The sequence below is a fragment of the Thunnus maccoyii genome, chromosome 3 (assembly GCF_910596095.1).
Source record: "Thunnus maccoyii chromosome 3, fThuMac1.1, whole genome shotgun sequence".
Taxonomy (NCBI): Eukaryota; Metazoa; Chordata; class Actinopteri; order Scombriformes; family Scombridae; genus Thunnus; species Thunnus maccoyii.
In genome coordinates this window covers 2,746,055-2,770,258 of record NC_056535.1, presented here as the reverse complement: position 1 = coordinate 2,770,258, position 24,204 = coordinate 2,746,055, and the positions used below count along the sequence as shown (strand labels likewise).

Here is a 24,204-nt window from a genome sequence, read left to right as displayed (position 1 = left end):
CTGTCCTCTTTGCTCTTTTTTTCTTCTAGTCTCCTTCTCTTCTTCTTTTTCTCCTCCTCTAGAGGAGAGTGTAGATGTATTTATTAAAGCTGTCTACCTCCATTCATTTATATAGTCTGGGTTCTGATGTCACAGGCAGTGGACTGCAAAGTAAATAGTTACAGGAGAAGAATGAAAACTCCCAGGCCTATCTCCACATTCCTGCAGAGAATCTTTTCCACTGCCACATAGTGCCCTGGACACTTTTTACCTGCAATATGCTTAGTTAGCCGACAGTTGTGGGCACGTTGTAATTTGGGGTGGTTGAACAAATGAAGAACCTGTTTGATCTTTCCTCTGTTGATTCACAACATCTTTGTGCCTTTATTTCTTTAACTTCTTTTTTCTTTTTCTTGCTTTTCTTTATTTAACATAATCTCTCTCTGTCAAAATCTCCAGTTGGACCTAATAGGCCTAAATGGCTTAAAGCTGAGATAAATTACTTTTGAACACTAGAGGGCAGAAAAACATTAAAAGAAGTTGACAGATACACACTCACCACATATCAGGGCTTATACATGTCTTATAGTCAACATGTTAGTTCATCAGCTCTGAGACAATGAGAGTAAAGCTGCACCAATCAATAGTTTTATGACTAGCCTTTTTTTCAGCTCATTGTTTTCATTTTACGACTCGCAACTTTATTGTTTTGGTTGACTCTCACTGCTCTCATCAACCTTCAACCTTCAACCCTCAGCTGGCAGATAAAGTTAGTGTCTGGCTAGTGAGCATTTAGTGAATATTGGACTTATCAGGTGGCTAGTAACACGACTCAAAATGAATACCAGTTTTTCACTGTGTCTGCTGGATGTGTAAATGCAAGGTGATAACATGTCCAAGTTGTGTTTACAGCTTGTTCTGCTGCCTGCTACAAAATATACATGAACGCTGATTTAAAGAAAACAAAAAGCTCAGGACAGCAGAGTAACCTCTTATATATAACTACATGATTTCATTCAGTGTTAATATCAACAATATTTACAGCAGATTTCATTCAGGTCCAATGAAGAAGCTGCTTGACTGCTAGTAGACAGATGTCCCTGTATGTGTATGTTTGCATGTGTGTGTCTACCTGTAAGGTCAAATACATGACATAATGTGAGTGAAGTTCATACCTACAGCAAAACTGGCAGAAACCAGGATGGGTATTTGTCTCCACCTAGTGGTACCCTGGTGAGCAACTTTCTAAAATTCACTTGTGGTAATGCACTGTATTCTTTACACAAGCACTCTTTCCATTACTGAGTAACATATTGTACTTTAATGTGAATTTAACCGTAAATGATAGCACAAGACACATTAAATCCAAAGGTTAATGCAAACGCTTTACTGTTTGAGTGGCCTGTGCTCACTTTGGAATCCTCACTGTATTAACAATGCAAAATGTGGTGAGAACATACAGTTAAGCAAGGAAATATGAGTTCATTTTGTGTGATACATATTGTTGTCTCTGTATTTCAGTGTGGTTAAATTCTGACGCTGAGCATCAATTTGTAGAAGTTTACATCCTCATCAAATGAACTGTTAAACGCATAATATGTAATTTCAGCCGCTAGGGGTCTCAATCAAAACAATAACAAAAGACGGAGTGTGATGACGGTGTGAAGTACCAAGGGATCATGGGAGTTGTTGTCTTCATTGTTTAATAACCAGCTTCACCGGGATAAGATTACTCAAGTGTTAATCATTCGAGATGTTTTTACCGGGAGCCGAATTACCTGCAGACGTCTTCTCCTCTCCAGAATAAACGGACCCGGCGATTACAGGTAAAAACACTGAATAAAGCAGTTTCACCTAAAAAAAATCAGTGTTTCTCCAACGATGTACGGTGACCACCGGACATCCGGTACGGGCTGTTAGCCGAGCTGTTGCTAACACTTATTCAGTTTATTTCTCTTATAATGTAAGATCCAGACGTTCGGCCGGTTTCTCCCGGGAACCAAATTATCCTCAGAGGTCTCCTTCTCTCCAAAAACAAACGTACATGCAGATTAAAATCGTTAAAAATACTAATTAAAGCTGTTTCACCCCCCAAAAAATCAATATTTCTCCGACGATGTTCGGCGACCACCGGACTTCCTGGAGGGGCTGTTAGCCGAGCTGCTGCTAACGTTTGCCCAGTTTATTTCTCTGATAACTTAAGATCCAGACGTCCAGTGACTAAAATCCTTCTTCCGGCTAAAACATATAATTAAAAGTGACCTAAATTTATCATCAAAATGTGGCCTAAAACTGAATAAAAGTCCATTTATAACAGTTTATGTGAAACAACCACAACGCCGATGTATTATCTTGTATGTGTGTAAGTTACTCTTTGGTAGACGCCATTGTAGTGGACAAACACAGCGCTGACGCATCTTGTGCGTGTTTACTCTTTGGTAGAGGAGGTATGACGCCATTGACATGCGACCAAATGAAACGGTCTGTTACTTTGGTTAAATTACAGATTTCTCTGGGTTTGAAAATTGTTGGAAACATTTGGGATAATGTAAGTACACAACTCAGCAAAATATATAACATAGGTCTAGTTGTTTTTAGACATTTTAATGTGGAATAATTACATATTATACCTTTAAGTAATGGAAGCCCTATAGTCCTCTGATAGACCTTTTCCACAGCAGACATGTGACTTGTCAAAGCATGAAAAGTACAAGTGTAACTAATAATATTAATGATGACCCTGTTCCATTTAGGTGTCCCATTAAGTCAAGCCAGTGAACCAGCATTACAATATGAGGGCCATAAAGCCTGCACACCTAAATGGAATGTAGCCATGATTCAGATTATTAACTACACTTGTGCTTTTCCTGCTATGATATGCTAAAATGTCAAAGGGTTTTGCTGCAACAAAGATAGGAGAGTTTGAACAGAGGGAGTTCAAATCACCAGTCACTGACGTGTTCTTAATAGTTTTGGACAACGGAGTTCTACGGCACAGAGGAATAAGATATATCAGGCTTTGATACACATATAATACTTGTTAGTAGGATGAGAATGATTATTTCTTTTGCTCTGCACATGAGATTTGTTGTCAATAAGAAACATATAGAATATCACCAACCTTATCTTTTAATGATATTGTATCATTAATTTAAAAATCCAATAAATATTTAGGAATTTGATGACAAGAACTGGACAGCAAGATGACCATCAGCAGGCAGGCGGGGTAAAAGCAGAGGGGGGTGCACCTGGGACGCCAGGTGTCACTGTTGAGCCCTCTGGAAGTGTTATGGGCCCATCAACGAAACACCTAAAAATGAGGGTGCCCACCTGATGACCCCAGTGAGGCGTTTACCCCTAACCCCACTCAAGGAATGATTGCCGATTATAATATGGGATTGTAAAACCAAGTCCTATGAGCTCAACTCAACAGCTCTCTGTCAATTCTCTATCAGATACAGGCTGTGGGGAGCTCAGCTGTGGAATAATAATAATATCTTTATTCATGTAGCACCTTTAAAAACAGAGTTTACAAAGTGCTTTGACAGACAAAGCAAAAGCAGTACAATGCAAAGCAAAGACACGACACAGAAAACAATAACAGGTCTGACAAAGAAAGACAAAGAAAAACAATAAAGAGATGATGAAAAGATTAAAAGACAATAGAAAGATGATCGAAAGACAACATTACATTAAAGCAGGTCTGTAGAAATGGGTTTTAAGAAGTGATTTAAAAGAAGTTACTGATTCTGCGAGCCTCATCTCCTCAGGCAGGTCGTTCCAAAGTCCCTGATGGCAACAATAAGTGCCAACATATTGCAGCACAATCTTCCTCTCTGACCAACTTTAAATTTAGGCGTATGGCTTATTTGATGAGCCAAACTATTATATTTAATGTTGTGGAATTCTTTCTTTCTCCTAGTATATTGTCTGTCAGTTGTATAGTATGTGTGTCATTAGCGATACATATGTATTTATTTTATTGTTGGCACATGTCATTATTGGTTATTTAATTTAATTCAAAATTGGCATCTTTTTTCTATTTTCTCCTGTTTGTTAGTGCTGTGTTTGTCTGTGTGTATACAGATGTGGTGGAAATCTGAAAACAAAAAGCCGACAAATACCAAGTTGTCTTTCTGTCTTTAATGAAAAACCTTGCAAGGGATCAGCATACAGTCACAACAGAGTGTAATTGCAGTCTGATGTCAGTTACAAAGTGTACATACTTTTATAGGCAAGGAGTGTGGGAAACAGTATCAGGATGTGTGTGTGGTCCAATGCTGGATCTCATCAAAGCTGTCAAACACTTCAGAAATGACTGTAGCTTGTTCAAGACAAAACTACTCCCTATTTGGATCCAGTCAACAAAACCAAAGATGAGCATAAACTAAATGGTTACATGTTCAAGGTTATACAATATGAGTTTAATATGAGTCTAAAATGGTGTAGAGAATACAAAGTGTGTTTTTTTCATTACACAGACAAAATAAATAAAGAAGCGCGCATATAAAGAAAAACTTTTTTTTTCTTTGATTAACTACAATATTAAATATTATTAGCTTTATATTCCCTTTTTTGATGATATGCCATAAGCTCCTTTGGATTTTTATAAATCCTTTTTACTCCTTTTATGTGTTTTTGTGTTTTTTTAATCATGCAAATAAATAAACTAAACTATAAACTATGTTGAAGTGTATTTTAAAATCGGCAAAGCCTATTCAGTATAATTTGACCTCCTTAGATCCTTAAACCTTCCAAATTCCCACAAGCAATACCAAACACAGATGCTCTGAATGTATTTACTTGACAATGTGTTATTTTTCTGTTTTGTTTTGTAGTTTTAAATACATCTATATGTGGTTGCTTGGAGCCTGGACCACCGTAAAGTAATGTACTGTAGTGTTGATATTCCACCACTTGAGGGCAGTGTTGAATGTTTTGTTTTCCAACACCAACAGCAGGCTGTCCTCTGTCTTTAACCATTCAGGAAGAAGTTAAAGAAATGAAAAGGACATTTTTACTGTGAGATGAATTTAATTCCAGCAATTTTCTGTCGACAATAAGGAAAGGCCTGCCTCTCATAAATGTCAAACTTGAGTTTGAGAAAATCCACACTGTTCACCTTTAAAGGAAAATGTCTGTAAATAGAAGGTTGATTGACTGGATCTCTCCTCACTGAATGTTTTTATCAGTTTCAGGGAAATATAAATCAAGAAATCATCAAGCTGTTACATCTCTATCAACTTGTAAATCACCTCTTCAGAAATATTTTATACATGTTTACATACTAACATTTCATTACTTCTGAAAGTCTTGTTTTTTTCATAAATTGTGAATGCAGCTGTCACCACATTTCATCTTTAACAAAATTCAACTGAAGAATCATTTGGATTTTGGAGTCTTGTGTTGTGTTGTGTGTGTGTGTGTGTGTGTGTGTGTGTGTGTGTGTGTGTGTGTGTGTGTGTGTGTGGGTGGGGTAGTGTAATGGTCATTTCATTTTGTCCTGTTGGTATTTCAAGCCTTAGTGATGAACTCTCAGGGAACTGTGTTGGACACTCTATTTCTGTGTTAACCTGTCTTAGCCCGTCTCTGTTTACCAGCACTGCACTACACTCAGTCACTTCAGTGATCAGGATTTTAAACTGACATCGCTTTTATATAAATCTCCAAAATCCCTCCTGAACTCAGGTGACATGATTTTTATACATGACACAAGCTCAAAATAAACACAAACTAATGTAGGACATTGTGGGCTAAAATCAGCTGGTCAATACACAACCTTTGAATCAGTAGAAATTATTAAAGCATAAGGTAAAAATACACAATACACAATTTCCTTCTGTTTGAGTGAGGTTTGCTACAAAAAAACACAGCTGTGACCAGCTGTTTTATGAAATTAGCCTTCTAAGAAAGGAAATGAAACTATACACTGTATTTGTGATCTGTTTTTTTTTTAAAAGACTTATAATTCAATAGGAACCAGTGGTTTTGGGGATAAGTACGTCACACAGAAAGTTAGTGTTGTTGGTTTAGGACTTTCCAAAAAACAAGAACAATAGTCTTTGGAGTCGTTTTTAAACAAACTATTGTGATTGAACTCTTTGTGGCAAAGGAAATGTCATCCAGTGCAGCAGTGTGGCTCGCTGACGTGTGAGAAATAGAGAAATGAGATATATCAGGCTTTGGATACACACACAATACATGTTAGTAGATCAGTTCATTGTTGGTTTTACTCTGCACATGAGATTTGTTGACTATAAGAAATATATAGAATATTGCCAACCTTATCTTTTAATGATATTGTATCATTCATTTTTTTTAAAATGAGGAATTCGATGATAATATTAACTATTATTACACAAGGCATTTTCCTCTCATGTTTTTGTTATCATAATATTTTTGTGTCGTTATGTATGGAATTCATCAAAGCTGATTTGAAGTCACATTCACAAACTGAGACAATGACTCAGCTTTTCTTATCAGTGATGACTGATTGGCTAGTTCAGTCAGTGGTTGATTGATTGTTTATGAGTTTTTTAGACAGCCAGCTGTGTTCAATGTGATCTCATTTTAGCAAGTTGAATACTATTTGGTGAAATTAAGATAATCCATTCAAACTGATACTATACCACTTGATTAACTCAAGACTTGATAGATGACTAGGTAGAGGGAGTATTTAACTCAGTTGCACCAATGGAAACTGTGTCCTCCAGTGGAAGCTATGGTAGGATGAATGTTACTTGGTGTGAATTCAAATATGTAAGAAACAGTCATAGCACTTGGGTTTTAGAATATTGCCAAAGGAAATGATCTTTTTCTCACTTACAATACACACTCTGTTCTGTTCAGTGGTTAAACAGGTCAGTGACATTTAGGCTGACCTGTTTTGAGTGGCTGCAGAAAGAAGTCGGTCTAACTGAAGCAGACTAAGGACAATTGTTCAGGATGTAGGTTCATTCGTTGCTTCCTGGTTTTACAGCCCCAGGGGATGCACTGCACGTAGTGCTACATATCAATAACATGACATCTGCACTGCACATTCACTAACAGAGGGATCCAGCTTTTGCACGCTGACTGCCTGACAATGTTGAAACTGTCACATTCCAACTGTGCATCCTTCCAGTGTTGAGAAACTCTGAAGGGGGAATGGGTGTGCTATTGTTGGTGGTTAATTACACACATCAAGGCTCATCAACTTCAGATTCTGTTCAGCTGAAAAGCAGAGCCCAGTCAGAGGTCACACTCAATCTGCAGACAGTATGATGCTCCGATACCTGCAGAAACAAAAAACTCAACAAATAATTAACTCCATAATTACAAGAGTGTGGTAAATATTATGTACTAAATGTAACATACTGCAGAGGGCACAGTGTGTTTAGTGTAGTGTAGACCTGTATGGAGTCTGGGGTGTGCCACCAGAATAATTATAGACTTTTTCAGTGTTTAACTGTGATCAATTAATAAACCAAATACAAATAGATTAATTACATTGAATTTAATTTATTCATTTAAAAACTCAAAATAATTAAAATAATAAAAAAATATAAGAAAAAAAAATCAATTTGGTAATTATTCCACTTCTGTATTCTGTTTATAAATTATGAATTCATAATTCATCTTCAACTTTGAAAATATATCTTTACATTTAATTGTTATTCCACTCATATTACATATCACATTAATCTGTCTCAATTTACAGCTGGCCAATCAGAGCTCCTGCTGCTCTCTGTGTTGCTTACACATGTCTTGTAACTACAGGGATCATGAAATGATAACTGCAGATTGATATCATCAATTGATAACAGCTTTTAGAAATGTATTAATTGATTATAATTCAACAATGAAAAGGTTTAGGATTATTTTTGTGGCACATTCCAGACTCCATACACAGCATCCACCACTGATCTCATGGACTGACAAGTTAATTTATTTACAGTCCATTGTGTGACTCATTGAAGTGGAACAGAGATATTAGAGGTCAGGGGTCATGTATGATATCAACAAGACGATCACTTTGTCTCTACACATCACTTTAAATCACCTGTTTAATGAAACAAACACTTAAGACAGATTTAATGGACCATGCTGTGCTTGTCTGTTAGTCAGGAGTGTTATTTGTACTGAAGTGTGTATCACTTGCACTGAACTCAACTGACTGGTTTCACAAGGAGAAACATGATCTTCTGTCAAAGTACATTTACATCAAGTCTTACATCAGTCATTTCTGTGTGTGTGTCTTCTCTCCGCCCTCCACTCTGTGAAATCTGAGGCCTACCTGAGCAACGGGTGACTCAATTGTCTTTACCAAAAGTTAGTTTGTGGTAATACGATTTAAAACATGAAACGTTATTCATTAATATCGATCATTTCAGTGTAATATCAACTGAAATAATTTAGCCTTTAAAACTAGATTTCTACACAGGGCCCCTCCACAATAAAGGGCTTCACTATCAGGTGATGACGCAGTGCCTCCCCTGGTGAACCTGGGGCCTTTAAGGTTTCACAAGGGCGTCAAAGGCTCTGGGATTAGTCACCCTCCTTGTCAGGTTGGTCCATGCTTTCAGCCTTGAATTCACTACACTCAGCCTGTGTGTTGTGTTTCTGTCAGTCAGGCAGGCACACTTAAACGTCAGGAGTCCAACTTTATGTTTGTGTTCATATAATCATTATCATCATGAGTTCCTGCCACCAGTCTCAAAACCTAAACATGCCACCAGAACAGAGTGAATTGTGGGATACTGCAGGCTGTAAAGGGTGAGGATTTTCAGTGAAGTCTCACGAGATGGCAACTCAGACACTTCCATTTTCTTTCCTCTTTTTCTTCAGCTAAAAAGATGATCAGGCGACTTCCATTAGCAGTCAGTATAACACCAAGGTATGTTACCTATTTGTAAAGGAACCAATGTAAATTTGCCATGTATCTTCATTAGAAAGCATTAACTTTAGCACTATGCCGTACTACATCACTCGTCAAAGTATTTCAAATTCTTGAATTTTTCTCTTCATGTTGCCCCATATATTGTGATTCAATAGTAGCACTATTTCCTCCTCTTTGAGTAATGTTTGCTAAAAAAAAAACTGCAGTGCCCAGCTGCTCATGAATTCACTGAACATTTAAAAAAAATGAAAATATATACTTGTGAGCTGTTTTTATAGATTTGTGTCTTAGGAAGACAGTTTTCCTTAAAATCCTTGTATTTTTTTGTATTGTAGATATATCTTAGAGGTTTTCAAACAAACACCTTGATTTCACATTTCAGCTCTTAGCAGTAAGGCAGCAGTGAAATCATTATTTACATGCATCAGTAAACATGTCAAGTGTGAGGATTCAGCTTGCCCCTATCCTGTGGGCACAAGGAAGGGTGAAGGAGGCACACCCTGCCAACCGCCATGGAAAAATGTTCATGTCTTCTCTTCACTTCTGTATTGAATTCCTTTCTTTGCCTCCTACACACTTCAGTCACTGTCATAACAAGCCTAAAAGTCTACAGTCATGCTAGCAGCTCTGTGAGGCTGTGAGCTAAATGCTAATATCAGCAGGCTCACATGCTCACAGTGATAATGCTACCATGCTGATGTTTAGCAGGTATGTTCATCATGTTGGTTTAGCATGCTAACATAATTAGCAAGGTATTATGGTCATAATTGCCAAAAAGAAATTTTAACCAGATGATGGAGCTAGATGAAAAGTCAGGAGATCCAAGTAATTACAGTTCATCCTCTGGGGACCATGAGTGTGTGAACCAAATTTCACAAAAAATTCATCCAATAGTTGTTGAGACATTTCTATAAAGAACTAAAATGTCGGTCTTGTGGTGGTGCTGGAGAAAAGTGCCGTGGTGAGATTACAGTATCTGGGGACCACCAAATTCTGTACAAAATTTCATCACAATCCATTTAGTTGTCAAGATATTTCAATCTGGATCTAAATGGTGGACTGATAAACCATCATTGCCATCCCTGTTAGCATGGTGAAAAATTTTAAAGGATAAATTCACAATTTTTCAAGTGTGTCTTAAAACAACAGTCAGGAGCCCAAATGAACATTGAAATGGGTCCAGCCATCCAAATGAGTCAAATCAAGTAGATATCTTTCAACGTTAGTCTTTTTAGTGCCAAAGTTCCTCTTTTTGTTACTATACTTCCACTGCAGCTCAACAGGGAAACACTGTCTGAGGAAACACAAAGAGGGAATTTGATGCTAAAGACTGTAAACGTGGCAGATATCCACTTGATATGACTAACTCAGACTGATGAAGCCTCATATAAGCTTCACATCAACTTTTAAATGACTGTGTGGACGCACTGTGGATTTTGGCCTCCATCACTTACATTGAAAACACATTTGAAGGATCTTTTAATAGCCAGTATGAACAGGAGGAATGATTACAGCGAGGAAAACCTCTTTCACTGTTCATATGGACACCTGACTGTTGGTTTAACACACACTTGAAAAACTGTGAACTTATCCTTCAAGAATTCAAACTCAACAACACACAGATTTGAGGTATTTCCAACCTTTATTGAAACAGAGCTCTGATATGTACAAAGTCAGCAATAAAAAAAACATGTTTTCATTCAAGCAAATGGCTTTAGTAACATGTACAACCAAGGACTGAAAATATATTGAAATAAAGGGTCATACATCCACCTGAACGCAACAACATCCAGTCCAACGAGTACAGCTCCTGTCAGGATGAGGGAGGCAAAGTTGCATAGAAGAGTGTTGCATGTAAAATAGCGTTTAGTCAAACATGGTGTTCCTGCACACATTAACAGCTACATTATGAACAAACATCCCCAAACAGGTGGATACCAGTGTCCCCAACACCAAAGGAAACTATCCAGAGGCAGCTACATGGACATGGAGGGAAACATTTTAAGGGTTTGCTTCAATCTCTTTTGATATTGATGACATACATTCCTCTACATTAAAGTAAAATAACAATTCCTCAGAAATCAGAATAAAATCTTAAGAATAAAAATCTGTGTAAGCTGTTCATCTCAAGCTCTACTCCACCATTAGCTCATCTCCAGCTCAAGATTATCATTTCTACCCTGCGCAATAAAATATTCATACATTAGTGAAACAAAAGTTGGGAATTGAGGTACATTATTCACAGAAGTTGAAGAAATTAACCAAGTACATCATGACCTGTGTGGAGCTAAAGGTGTGTAAACATCTGTATCGTTGTAAACGCATATCTCACAATGCATCTGTAAAACAGAAACTATTAAGCGACTGACAGAAGTCAAGAGCAATGTCACTTAATCTGAACCCCTGCGATGCATTTACAATCCAACACTTTTTAAACACATTATCACAAAAAGGAAACCTGTACACACCCAACAAATACTGTGATGACTTGAAATTAAAAGCTTTGAAATCTGCCAGGTTTTGTCTCTAACTGAGGAATGTGTTTGTTGGAAAAAAAACCTAAACAATGGCTCAGTAAAGAAAATGTGCAGAAACACGAGGTAGTACAATCAAAAAAGAAAAAAGGATTCTTCTGAGTTATTCAGGGTTTCAGTTCAGCAAAACATGTGACAGACTCCAGCACAACCTCTCATTCAGATTCTGCAGTCTTCCAATCTTTGGTTCCGGGGCAAAAATATCAACTGGGTTAAAATATTCAGCTGCTTTTCATTCATTCTACAAATGTTCAAAAATGCTTCTTCACTTCCACATTCTGATTTTGATCACAGGCACAATAACAACTCTCAAAGGCCTGCCATTAATTTAAACAACACTTACATTTAGAGCGATCATTCCCCAAGAAGAAATAAATCTGATTAACAGTTCATAACCTCTAATGCATCCTAAACATTATGGAATAATCACAGAATCGCTCCTTGAACATGAATGGCGCCTGTTCAAACAGGAGATCCGCAGTTCCCTTTAAATATGTAAAACAAAATAAAACAGTAAAATAATGTAAATTATTTCAAATTACCATGTGGGAATTTTGGAAAACATTTTCGTCTTGGGGGGCAAATTAAATCCATAATTACATTTTAAATACTGAAGACACTAAATCATCAAGACCATACACCCTGAACAACATATTGGGAGTGCCAAATCAAAGAAAAATACACCAGCTAATCTTGAGCCAAATCTTATCTGACTAGCGATTTCAAGGCACCAAAGGTATAAAGAATTAGACTAGAGTGGAAATGAAAGGTGCGCACTGACCATGAAGTCTAGTTTAAATGACAGATAATCAAATAAATCTGCTTTCAACACACAGTTTCTAGTCAAAGGCAAGGACGTAGGGCAAAATAACGTAGGGCATGCCAAAAAACTTCAGTTTAAAAGCTTCTATGTCTCCAGATATAATCCATATCAAAACATAACATTCACTCTATGATGAGTGTCTAATTTGGGACATGTTTATGCTTTTTTTTTTAAACACATTTTTGCTTTTCCAATCAGTATTAATGAACAGAGCTGTTTTCACATTTCACATTTCTGTTTGTAAAGACTGTTGGGGAGGGAGGGTGGGCTTTGCTGTCCCAGCTTTTGCATTCATGCCAACAAATAAAAATGACATCCAACAGATCCATGAGCAGGTCCAACGATGTACTGAAATCACTCAGCCACTACATGTTCAGTGAAACCTGCTCTGCTGACTGTGTTACGGTGATCCGGACAAACTGCTTGCAACACTGATGTAAACCTTGGAAATGTGGAAATAAAAAAAAAAAGGTGCCACAGTGTGGAAAGGGGAGGTCTGGATTGATTTGCGGTGCGACTGAGTTTCCATTGATCCCTATGGACTGAAGAGCAGCGCTGCCTGCAGGCTGACAGACTGATGAAAAAAAATGATCACAGTATGACAGTAAAAACAGGGGAACAAAACCCAGGCTAAAAATATCTAGAAATATCCAGTGACTAACAGGCAAAGACGACCGTTTTTTACTGTGAGATGATTCTGCTCTACCGTTCATACCGAGGTAATTGTCCCTTTAAAAGATCTGGTTGCGTCAGCATGTTGTGGGCGATGCTGTGAATCAATGAGCAGGACTACTTCACAACAATATTGAATATATAGGATTGTGATATCAATATATATGGTGACACAGTAATTCCAGAAATTCAGTTGAAACTGTTTTTGGCTAATGCACTGTATCACCATATATACTGATATGACAGTATGACATTACATATGCCATGACGGAGGATTTTTTTTACACATCACCCACTCCTGATGACTAACCATGACTGTTATGTAGCGTACCTCAGTGTAAACTAACAGATGTCTGGAGAAATGTAAACCCAACGACAGAAAAAGGGGCAGTGACGCTGATTTCTGTCTGACTGGTCAAGACTCACTGGGGGTAACACATGGCACTGATGCTCACTGGAGCTCTGCTGAAACACACTATGGACAGGAGATACACCAACACAGGACAGGTAAGCATGTGGGATGCAAGCCCAACTGTCAGCACAGTAAAACATCTAAAAAGGACCAGACTTCACTGAGATTTTGGACAAAATAGCAATAAACTCAAATCACATGAAGCGAGATGACTCCAGTAGGAGTGTGTATCTGATGTCACAGTGTTTCATTAAATATTATCAAAGTGCAGGACACGTGGAATTGTGAACACACACAAAACAAACTAGAGCTACAGATAAGCTCACGACAAGAAGACAGATTCCAATTTGGAGCCAATCAACAACGCTGTCCCTCGTTCCGCATGGTGTCTTTGTGTTTTCTGATAGGAATTTCTCCAGACCTCTATTCTTTGATGGAGGTGTGGCTACGTCAGTTTTAATCAAGCTTCCCCGCTAACAGCAGCAGATGTAAGGTTTCTCGCTTTGTTACAATAATCAGGGCAAGACAAACATTCTCTGTCACCATTGGCAGGTGACCTCACTGTAAACAAGTTCAAAAAAAAAACTAAAATCCCATTTCAGCATCCAAACTGCAGGAGTAACTGCTTTCCGTGCTTCTCCTTTATCTTCACAGTCTTCAGATTAAAACAGGGAGACTCTCTCTGATGTAGCAGCACCAGGGAACCACACGTATCTACAGGGAAACAGAGGAGATTCAACAGTCATTACAAGTGACAGCAACAGGCACAAACTGATATTACTAAAGTTTGACTACACATGTAGGAGCCTCAAGAGGAGGAAGCTCGGGGCTGGAGGGTTTCAGCACCTTGCGTCACTAATGTAGTTACAATAAGAATGACAGAAATCGGATTAGTGAGCCGCTACATGTACAGTATACACAGATCAACAGCAACTACTGAACATAACCTTTCTTGTGTGCCTGTAAACATACTGTCTGTCGTCTGCAAACAGTTTGTGTCAATAAGACAAGCTGGTCGTACTGGGCAGAGCTTCCTCAAACACTAACTTCAGCCCAAAATGTCCATGTGAAATCTGATGTAAAGATTGCAATGAAAATATAATTAATACTTTAGAAATCAAACTATGAGTTATACAATCGAGTAGCCTTCTGACAAAATTAATCAGCAACTATTTGGATGATCAATCATTTAAAAGATCCACTCCAGACATGTTATAAGACATAACAATTTGTGTCTTATTTTATTTTGCCACAAAAAAAGTTCAATTACCTCATTAAAATCCTGAAAATAACTTCTCCTTCTCTCTGAGTGAAAAATCCAGAATCAATGAATATGTAAATATTCTTCATTTCAAGTTGTCCTGCTGGACACAACATGTCTCCTACTTCACTGTAAAGTCCATTCTCAGTGTTTGTACACTGGAGGCTTCAAGTTTCCACATCACACTTGTGTAACGTGAATACTGGACCACGATTGGATCCAAACTAGTCGTGATGTCACAAATCATGCTTGTAGAAACTTAAACTTAAACTGAGATTTAAGGTGAGCACAGAGAAACGTTCCACTTTCTGCAAGACGAACTCTGCACATACATCATTCTGCACAGAGAACAACATCCAACTGAAGGGACCAGAAGAACACCACATGTTGGAGTGGAAGGGGACTTAAAGCTCAAATACTACAGTGCTGCTCCCCTGATAGATCTTTATTTTCTAGCGGAACATCTGTCAGCAGCTCTATAACAAACAAACTGTGTTTTCCTTGAGAAGACACTAAGGAGCCCTGGAGGATTTCACCTAACAGCCAGCTGCTTTACACAGCCTGAAAACCGTTTGTGTGTGGCATAATAAACAGATGCAGAGACTTCAATAACATTCTACCAGCCTTATTTGAACCACTGAATCTTACTGCACAGCAGTCGGGATGTGAAATTTGCAGCAGCCTTTAAAACGCAGAGATGTGCTGAGTCAGTGCAGCAATGCCACGCTGCTGCAGCAAATGATGTCTGACTCTTTTACAGCAGTGCCCACTGCAGTGTGCCCTCCCTGCTGCTCGCTCACACACACACACAAGCTAACAGGCGGTCATAGTTAACTGCATGCAGGGAGACACAGGATCAACAGAGCAGCACAGACACCTTTCTGATTTTGTTGCATGTTAGAGGATAGAGAAAAAAACAGCTGAATACAGATCCTGTAAACAGACGCTACAGTGAGGAAAGCCGACATGATAAAAAGCAGTGCCGTCATTCACTCGTGCAGCATGGTGTAACTGAAGCCTGAGCTGTGGGGGGGGACAGAGCATCAGGAGGTTTTTTTACTGAGGTCACAGGCCTGCTGTCAATCACCCTGACAGGGCAGCTGACTCCAGGGCCACAGACACTTTCAAATAGACTGGGAGGTCCAGAGCTTGTTTATATGTCTGACTACATGTCATTTGGTAAAGCGTTGTGTTGAGGATTATCCTCAGCCATTGTTCAGCAGAGAGGAGCTGCAGCCTCCGGTGCATCCTGCAGCACAGACAGTCCTTTGTTCATTCTGACAGAACCTGCACTACCATGTGAAGAGGCTTGGTTTGTTTTTGAGATGTGCAGTCGCTTGGTTTGCCAGTCACAGATACAGTTTGTGCTCTGGCTATGCTGTCATAGATTTTCCTCACGTACTCTGTTACATAACGGATTTAAAAAGAGCTTCAAGCGGGGATTTGGAGCTTAATACTGCAGCACAAAGACAACATGTTTTAATGGACAGTGCTGACTTGTCACTTTTATATCATTGGAATTTAACTGACAGATTCGTGTGTCTGGAGGAGAACACTGTTGATGGCAACAAGGCTATTGGGTTCGAATCACGTCAACATGCTCTGGACTACTGATGCTGCATTATGATACACAGCTTCAATATTCAGTCATGTTTTGGAAGGAGGATTTCTCTCTTTTTTTCCTTTTGACAGTAGTGCTTGACGTACTAAAAAAATCTAATATTTACAGCTTTAACTTATGCAAATCACAAACACATTTTCCACTTAGGTATTTACACACACCATTTAATTTCAGTTGTATGTGCTTAGAGTTCTGACATGTCTGTTGATGAGACTTCTGTCACCAGTCCAATACAATGGAGAACTTGTGCTATAACTCAGTGCATTAGAATCTTGTTCTTTAGAAGAGTACGTTCCATCCTTTTAGGGCTGCAACTAGTGATTATTTTCATTCATTTGTCGATTATAGGTTCAATTCTTTGATTGATTGCTTAGTCTATAAAATATCAGAAAATAATGAAACATGTCCATCACAGTTTTTCTCCAGAGTCCAAAGCGACATCTTCAAATGTCTTGTTTTGTCTGACCAACAATCCAGGACCCAAAGAGATTCAGCTAACAATGATAAAAATAGAATAAAGCACAACATTTTTTTGGTTGGAGAAGCTGAAATCAATGAATATTTGGCAGGTTTTGTTTTAAGAATGCTTCTTACTCTAAAAAGAACAATCTGTGGCACAGTCTGCAGAGAGCACACTAACCAGACAACAGCTAATAGTTTCATTTCAGCCATTTGTTACTCACAACCGCATGTAACTGACACATTGGCAAAAAAAATTGGAAGCCTGGTGACATAATCTGAATGTTTAATACACTGCTCTTTATAATGTAAAGAAGGAGGGGCGTGCTGGTAGATGAGTGGGTTAAACGTATACTATCAACTGTCCAGTAAAGGCAACAAAACAGATAGAAAATGTTAAATAAGGCAATCTTTAGCACTGAACCATAAAAAAACAAAAGGGTTTGTTGACATTTGGGTTAACACAGTCAAGGCGTCAGTACACTCAATCAGTGCTGTTTGTTGAGTGGTCCAATAGCTTCCGAAATCCCCTCCCACCCACACCTTGCCATTGTCAGAATTGGGGGACTTTGTCCAACAATTTCTGTGACTTTCAGAAACAGACAACCTGACCAACATCCACACCCACTTCATGCTGTGATAGGCCAGCTGTGCATAGGTGAGAAAGTAAGCAGGGTTTCAACTTCACTCTCCACTTCTTTTTTTGTCATTCTTTACTAACTTTTTCTGCCATGAATGTCTGAAAATATGCACCATTATCTCACATTGAAACCATTATGGTGTTACCCCTTGTTCTATGACACTTTTGCCATGTGACGTGTTTCATTTTTTGGTGAAAGTGTGACTACCTCTTTTATTAGCATTACCAGACAAATATGTAGTTGAGTGTTTGGTGAACGTGCAGGGAGCTGACTGGGGGATGGAGAAAAAGATGAATGGGGGGGGGGGGGGTGCAGCAGACTGACAGGCAGAAAGCAGAGCAGGAGAGGGAAGGTCAGCTGGGATGTTTGCTGCCAGTGGCTTTCTTCTCTCCTAACCCCGCCCTGCTCACATAATATGCACTCCTCCCCATCCCCCTACAGCAAGGCACATGACGGAAGAACAAACAAAGGCAAAGATGTATGGCACAATGTCTTTCATACAGAAAAGAACAATGAAGAAATGGTAAGTTTAGTTAATCAACAAGCAGTTCATATGTGCTAACATGAACTATCTATGTGCAAAACAACAGGCGGAGCCAGTAAATGCTCACTCAGCCTCTTTGAAACACAGGCATCTGTGTGTTGATGGATCTGTGCCCTAGGGGCCAGGGGTGGCTGGGGCTTTAGTTGCATAAGAGGTGTCCTGGTTAGCTCCAGCACAAACTTAAGACAGCACGGCCACAGCAGTTTCTAAATATGTGCCCTGGGCCAGACACACACAGCTCACCTACCCTTGCGCTTTCATATTTACTATTCACCCCCGTGGAACTGGAACATGTCACAACACCTCACACTGCATGTGTCGTTTACTGCACCTGACTGACAGCCATCAGAGTATAGGCCTGAACAGACTGTCACTCAAGCCATCATACAAAGATGATTCCTTACGCCTGGGCCACACAGCCTACCTCTAACTGAGTATAATGGTCATCAATAATAGAATGTTTCATATCATTTCATTATTCATTTCATTTATTTTTTTAGTTCAGACAGAAAAGAAGTTGAGAAGCATGTGCTCAATTGTGCAAAATGAATAATATGTGAGGTGACAGTCATGGTGGGGTCTGGCTGGGGCTACTTCAGTGTCAGCCACATACACTCCTCACAAAGGACGGCTTTTTTTAAAAAATTGATTATATTGATTATTCCATCACTTTGAACCCTGCTGTCACCACTCCAAGAGACACCAAGTTCCCCAAATGAGAAAAAATAGGGGAGTCGCTGAATCTCTGGATGATGCGCTGCGTGGTTGCTCTAACCCGTTAACACGGGCACCGGAACGAAAAGCAAGAGGTTCCGCGACTTTGTTCATCCTCTTCTACTCTCTCTCTCTCCAGTTTTTTTTTATTGTTAGGCCAGTTCTGTTCACGCATGACGCTTTTATGTCAGTTACATTCAGTGTCTGACCAGTGTTCAACCAAAGTGGGGAGGAGGGTCACAGAGAAGGGTCGGATGTCGGTGTGTTTATGTGTCCAGGTCAACCACATATGCAGGTTTCACCCACATTACTGCAGCTATTTATACATCTTCTATTTCACTGGCCAGAGTGGCGGAGTTGGACAAGTTTTACATTGCACATATCACCTCTATGATGTTAAGGGACTCACTCACTGCAGTGGATGTTGTGAACTTGAAACAGTAGGATGCTAACCTGCCAGTTCACTCACATATGTATTCTCATGTATTTTGACAGTTTATCTGGAGCTCCAGAGGTGATGACGTAGCAATATTAACATGACCTGAATCAAAAAACAGATTCAGATCAGGTTTTGATGATCAGCTTTTAGCCAAACTTAAAATGTCAGATTTCCACAGTATCCACATTTACAAGCATAGTGCTAGCCTAACAATCAAGTTTATTTGTTGCATGTAATCATATAAGGTCCAAACACAGTGAAATGTAATCCCGCCACCTCCTTCAATTTTGTGCAATAAAGAGTTGAAATAGAATAGGAACAGCACTAAATCTGTGTGTTTGGTTGGAAGGAGGGGGGGGAGGGGGGGGGGGGGCAGTCTTAAGCAGTAACCTCATTTAGGATCCTTGTGGCCTGAGGGTAGAAGCTCTTCATGAGTCTGGTGTATCTGGTACCTTCTTTCCAACCGCAGCACAGAGAAAAGGCCGTTATTCGGGCGTTTGGGATCTTAAATGATTCTCTCAGCCTTATTCTTGCAGCGCCTGGTGTAAATATCCCTTAGGCACCACCTATTGTATGTTCAGTCAAACAAACCATGTTTTCCAGGGTCTTATGGTCGTGTTCAGTGCTGTTTCCGTACCAGGCAGGGATGTTCCCTGTGAGGACGCTCTCGATGGTGCAGGAGTACAAATTCCTCACTATTAGTATTTTAGTTACACTAGCTAATCTGAGTTGTTGTGGCTCCCAAATGATTGAAAATGTCTCAGGAGAATGATGCTAGTCTTACTAATATACATGTTACTGAAGTAAAGAGGTTTTGTTGTCTCAGTCATATTCTTCTTGGTATTGAATTTCTACAGGAAGTAAAAGATGAGGGCTGACTTTGAATTCATCTAATTGACGTTCTTCAAAGCATTCCTACTCTAGTACATTCTATATTCACTCTAAGTCGCAGGCTTCAGATTCCAATGGTGGACAATGACTACATGTGTTTCACATCGTTTGAAAGTGACTCCAAGTAGCTTTGCTTTTTGATGAGACAGCATTTATGTCACATAGGAGATGGACACTGTCAGCTAGAGCTGCTCCATTATGGCAAAAATTATAATCATGATTGTTTTGGTCAATATTGAGATTGTGATTAGTTAACACGATTACTCATTGACTTTGGAAACATCTTGCATTTACTGAACTTTTTTAAAAATCCCCCTATGTTCATTCAGTATTATGAGCTGCTAAAATTTCCCACGACCATTAATATCAGTGAGCTGCTAATGATTTTAATAACAGCCTACGTTATTGTAGAGTTGTTTTGAGTCATTGACTAGTGCATCAAATCTCAGAATCCTCCCTCTCCTCATTCTTCAAAGGACATCTACATGAAAGCTACTGTTACAAGAGGAGTGTAGCTCCTTTAGGAAAAATATAATATAATAATACATAAAAACGTTGTAGTGCACTTCTACAACCTACTAAACACTACTAAACATATATTCAATCTATAAAAATAATAAATTAAAATAAATTAAGCCACAATAATTGAGATCATATTATTGTAGTGATTGTTAAGATGAATGTTGTGCGGAGAGTGATCAATAATAAAATGATCATTCATCATGGTACTTTGTATTATCCTGCAGTGTGTTTACATGCACCTGAGTAAGCAGGATACAGTTGGTTTTCTCCAGAAAGTTGATTTCTTAACTGTCATATGAAAGAGAAAGCTGCTTTCTGTGATGGAAGTTTGGGATTAGAGAAACCAGGTTTCCACAGGTAGATTTACTACCTGGAGAACACCCATTTCTCTGCCATGTGTAAGTGTAACCAGGTTTCTAATCAGCTTATCAGCAAAACAAAGTCTGTAGATGTCTAAATAAGTCTGTTTCCAGCACTGAGCATTTGACTGTTAAATTCAGACACATTCATGCTGTGAAGAAGAGCTCTGCTCTTCCTGTCTGTCTGTCACTGTGCTGTCTGGCTGCTCTGACACACAATGTGCTGGATTTATAACACAAGACAAAACCAGAGCATCACTGTGAAACGGAATGCGGCACAATTATCATTTTATCTCCATTATCTTGTTTCCATAATCACTGGAAGCCAAAATAATAATTGAAAATAAATTTGATTAATTGCTCAGCCCTACTGTCAGCTGCAGTGTGAACAGCACCCTATATTCACAGACAGTGCTGGCAGATAGAACTGGAGCTACTGTGTTTCATAAACATGACAAGACAGCACATTAAAAAGATGACAGCAGTCATGGGGTGATTATATGAAGATTAAGTCATAACTACCTGTATAACAACCTGGTTGAGGGTCATGCAGCACACATGACCTGGTCCATTCTGGCCTGCAGCTCAAAAGCGTCGGGCCGGTCCTGAGGGTTGACGGCGAGCATGTCCTGCAGCAGCTTCCTCACTCCGTCAGACATGCATGACCTGCGTTTCTGTGGGATGTTCAGAACCATCTTTGGATTCTCTAGCAGTGCCTCACCCACCGGCACAATGTCCGTCCCTTGTCTCACATATGTTCCCAGCAGCTCGCGCTTAGACTCAGCGTCAATGAAAGTAATTCTCTCCAACATGGCCCAAATGATGATCCCAAGGGCAAATATGTCAGCCTTAGCTGTGTAGTGACCCTCCCACACCTCGGGAGCCATGAAGAAATCTGAGCCACACGCCGACGACAACCAAAACTTGTTGACGTTGACATTTTTGTTCTTGTCCTCGCCTTCTTTGCCCTCGCTGGTGTTTCCTAAACCAGCGCAAACTTTACTCAGGCCAAAGTCTGCCACCTTGAGGACAGGAGCCCCCGACTTCTCTGAGATGAGAATGTTGTCAGGTTTGAGGTCCCTGTGGACAATGTTGTTTTCGTGCAGGAAAGCAACGGCACTGGTCAGCTGGAGCATAAAGCTGTTGTTGGTTTGCGGGTCGGGCCGCCGAGACAGGATGAACTGGTTGAGGTCACCGCCTTCACAGAACTCCATGACGAACCAGAGGTAACAAGGCTCCTCTGGAGGACTGAGCACTCTCTCACCTGCAACAGACCCACACCAGTCATTCACACAGTGATGTAATAATACATAATACTTCAAGATGGAGCATGGGGAAATATGAAAATATACTTTTCACCAGGACCAGAATACATCTTATTAATGATTTTGAACATGTCACTGAGAAAAGACATTAGGACACCAGCTGGTTTATTAGATGTAGTTTTATGGCCATTTCATGCAATCTATATGTATGTGAAGCTATACTGATTACAATTTCAAAATCACAACCCAGTGAATGTGCTGTTGATGTTTCAACTCCAATCTCATTGGATGTATACTACCTTTGCCTATCAGGGCGTTTCTTAAAAAGGCTGCATGTGGGTGGTATTTACCTAAATTGCACAAGAGCTGAGCCTTGGTGAAACCAGTTCAAAGCATCTCTAACATGCTTTGGCATGTACTATTGATATCCAGCAAGAACAATGTGTCAGAATGACCAGTAGAGTTAAAAATACATCAATTAACTACTGTTAGCAAAAAGTAAATGAAAAATTGAGAGACCTATCCAGTATAGAATGTCCATTTATACTGTTAAGTCCATACAAATCATTGACAGAAATGTACATTTCAAATAACTTTAACATGACCAAATACCCCTGCTGTCAGGGAGGTATAACTACACACATCTGAACACTGATAAGTGGTAAGAAATCATTGATGGTTTGGAGTGATAGTTGAAATATATCATTCTGCCTTTCACAATATGACAATAATGTGTTTTAGCATAGAGACCACAAAATCTGCAGTAGATTAGCACCTGGAAACCAGCACAGCACATGAAGACAAAAAGCAAAAACTGCTGATGTGGTCAATTTGGAAAAAAGTGTAACAATTGTCATTGGAATGTGCCAAATTCCTCTGTAAATACAGCCAACACAGCAGACTCCATTTTAGAGAGTCTGAGCCTCGGGAGCTCCCTTACAAAATCTACCCATCCCCCAGTGAGTCTGTGTCATGGCGACCACAACAACTCTACTAGAAAGGACATTTCATAAGGTTAAAGCTAACACTACAAACTAAACATTACACGCATTCATATTTCTTTTAGGCCACTGAAACCTAGCTGCAGGTCAACACGACAAATGTCAAGACAGAAAAGCTAAACCAGCTAGATTGAACCATCTCATCTGGGTTATTCAACTCAAATAACCAGTGTTGACTCATCGAAACTGAACTGATCGGCTCTAATGGCCAAATATTTGAAACGGGGTCTCTGCGTGACCACATACAGTAAATCAGCGTCTAAATGTGAGGAACCACAACTCAAAACTGCTGACTGCTGAATGCAGTTTTGAGTTGTACACGAACTCAAAACTGCATTCATCAACCTTGCAATTTAACGTCAGACTGATTATATGGGGTGAATAAGTAACTCCTTGCTCCAACAAAACTGTTTAAGACGTGTTAAGAGTTGATTTTTAATTCGGCTTTAACAAAAAGGCAGCACTTACTTCACTCTTATCTCAAAGTGACTCAGCTCAAACAGCTAAGGTTTGAGACCTGAACGAGCCTCACCTTTTAGTGACGTCTCCACCAGACGCAGGTACTGTTTGGACCTCTTGTTCCCATGGCTCATCTTCTGGGCCATACCGTTCCTCTGCAGCACACATTCCTCCAGCTGGACCACATTTTGGTGCCGCTTCTCCAGACTCGCCAGCGCCCAGAACTCCTGCAGTGCGAGTTCCACGTTTTCCGGCGCGTCGCATCTTAGTTTCTTCACGGCAACTTTAGCACCGGACCTCCGGGCCACCGCCTCGTACACCACGCCGTAGGTGCCCCTTCCCACCTCCCGCAGCAGGCTGTAGCGGGGGGCCATGACCCTCCGCTCCAGGTTGTCCTGCTTGAAGAGGCCAATGTCCTCCTCCATGTCATGGTCTTCTCCCGTGTTTCCCACGCTCAGACACCGCAGCACACTGGACTCGTCAGCTCGCGCCCTAGTCTGTTGTCTGCTGCAGGCTCGCGTGTTCCTCGTGCGTCTCCGACAGCTGTCGCCACCACCTGTATCCATCGTGAACCCTTCACGAGTAAAACACTATATAAAAATATGTCCACATGTTGTCCTTGCGGTTCTTCACGCTCTTGAATGTACAAAACCAGGAAAGAAAACCGCTTCGCTCTGCAGGGAGGGAGGAGGGGAACCTAAAGCAAGAGCAAGAACTCACTACAATATAC

The 24,204-nt window shown here is 39.7% G+C and overlaps 1 protein-coding gene across 1 annotated transcript; it reads right to left on the bottom strand.

The window, feature by feature from the left end:
* Positions 1–10,480: 10,480 nt before the first annotated feature.
* On the bottom strand, positions 10,481–24,204 carry LOC121894281 (serine/threonine-protein kinase 35-like). Its single transcript, XM_042406788.1, has 3 exons — positions 23,548–24,204; positions 21,272–22,013; positions 10,481–14,012 (listed from the first exon to the last, which is right to left on the bottom strand). The coding sequence occupies exons 1-2, from the start codon at positions 24,038–24,040 to the stop codon at positions 21,295–21,297; spliced, it is 1,212 nt and encodes a 403-aa protein (XP_042262722.1). The 5' UTR covers positions 24,041–24,204; the 3' UTR covers positions 10,481–14,012; positions 21,272–21,294.

What these genes read in the sequence shown, in the direction of transcription:
- LOC121894281 (XM_042406788.1), bottom strand. Translation starts at nt 24,040, where the DNA reads ATGGATACAGGTGGTGGCGACAGCTGTCGGAGACGCACGAGGAACACG. An exon ending in GGTGGAGACGTCACTAAAAG is followed by an intron (nt 22,014 to 23,547) that starts GTGAGGCTCGTT and finishes GGTCTGTTGCAG; the next exon opens with GTGAGAGAGTGCTCAGTCCT.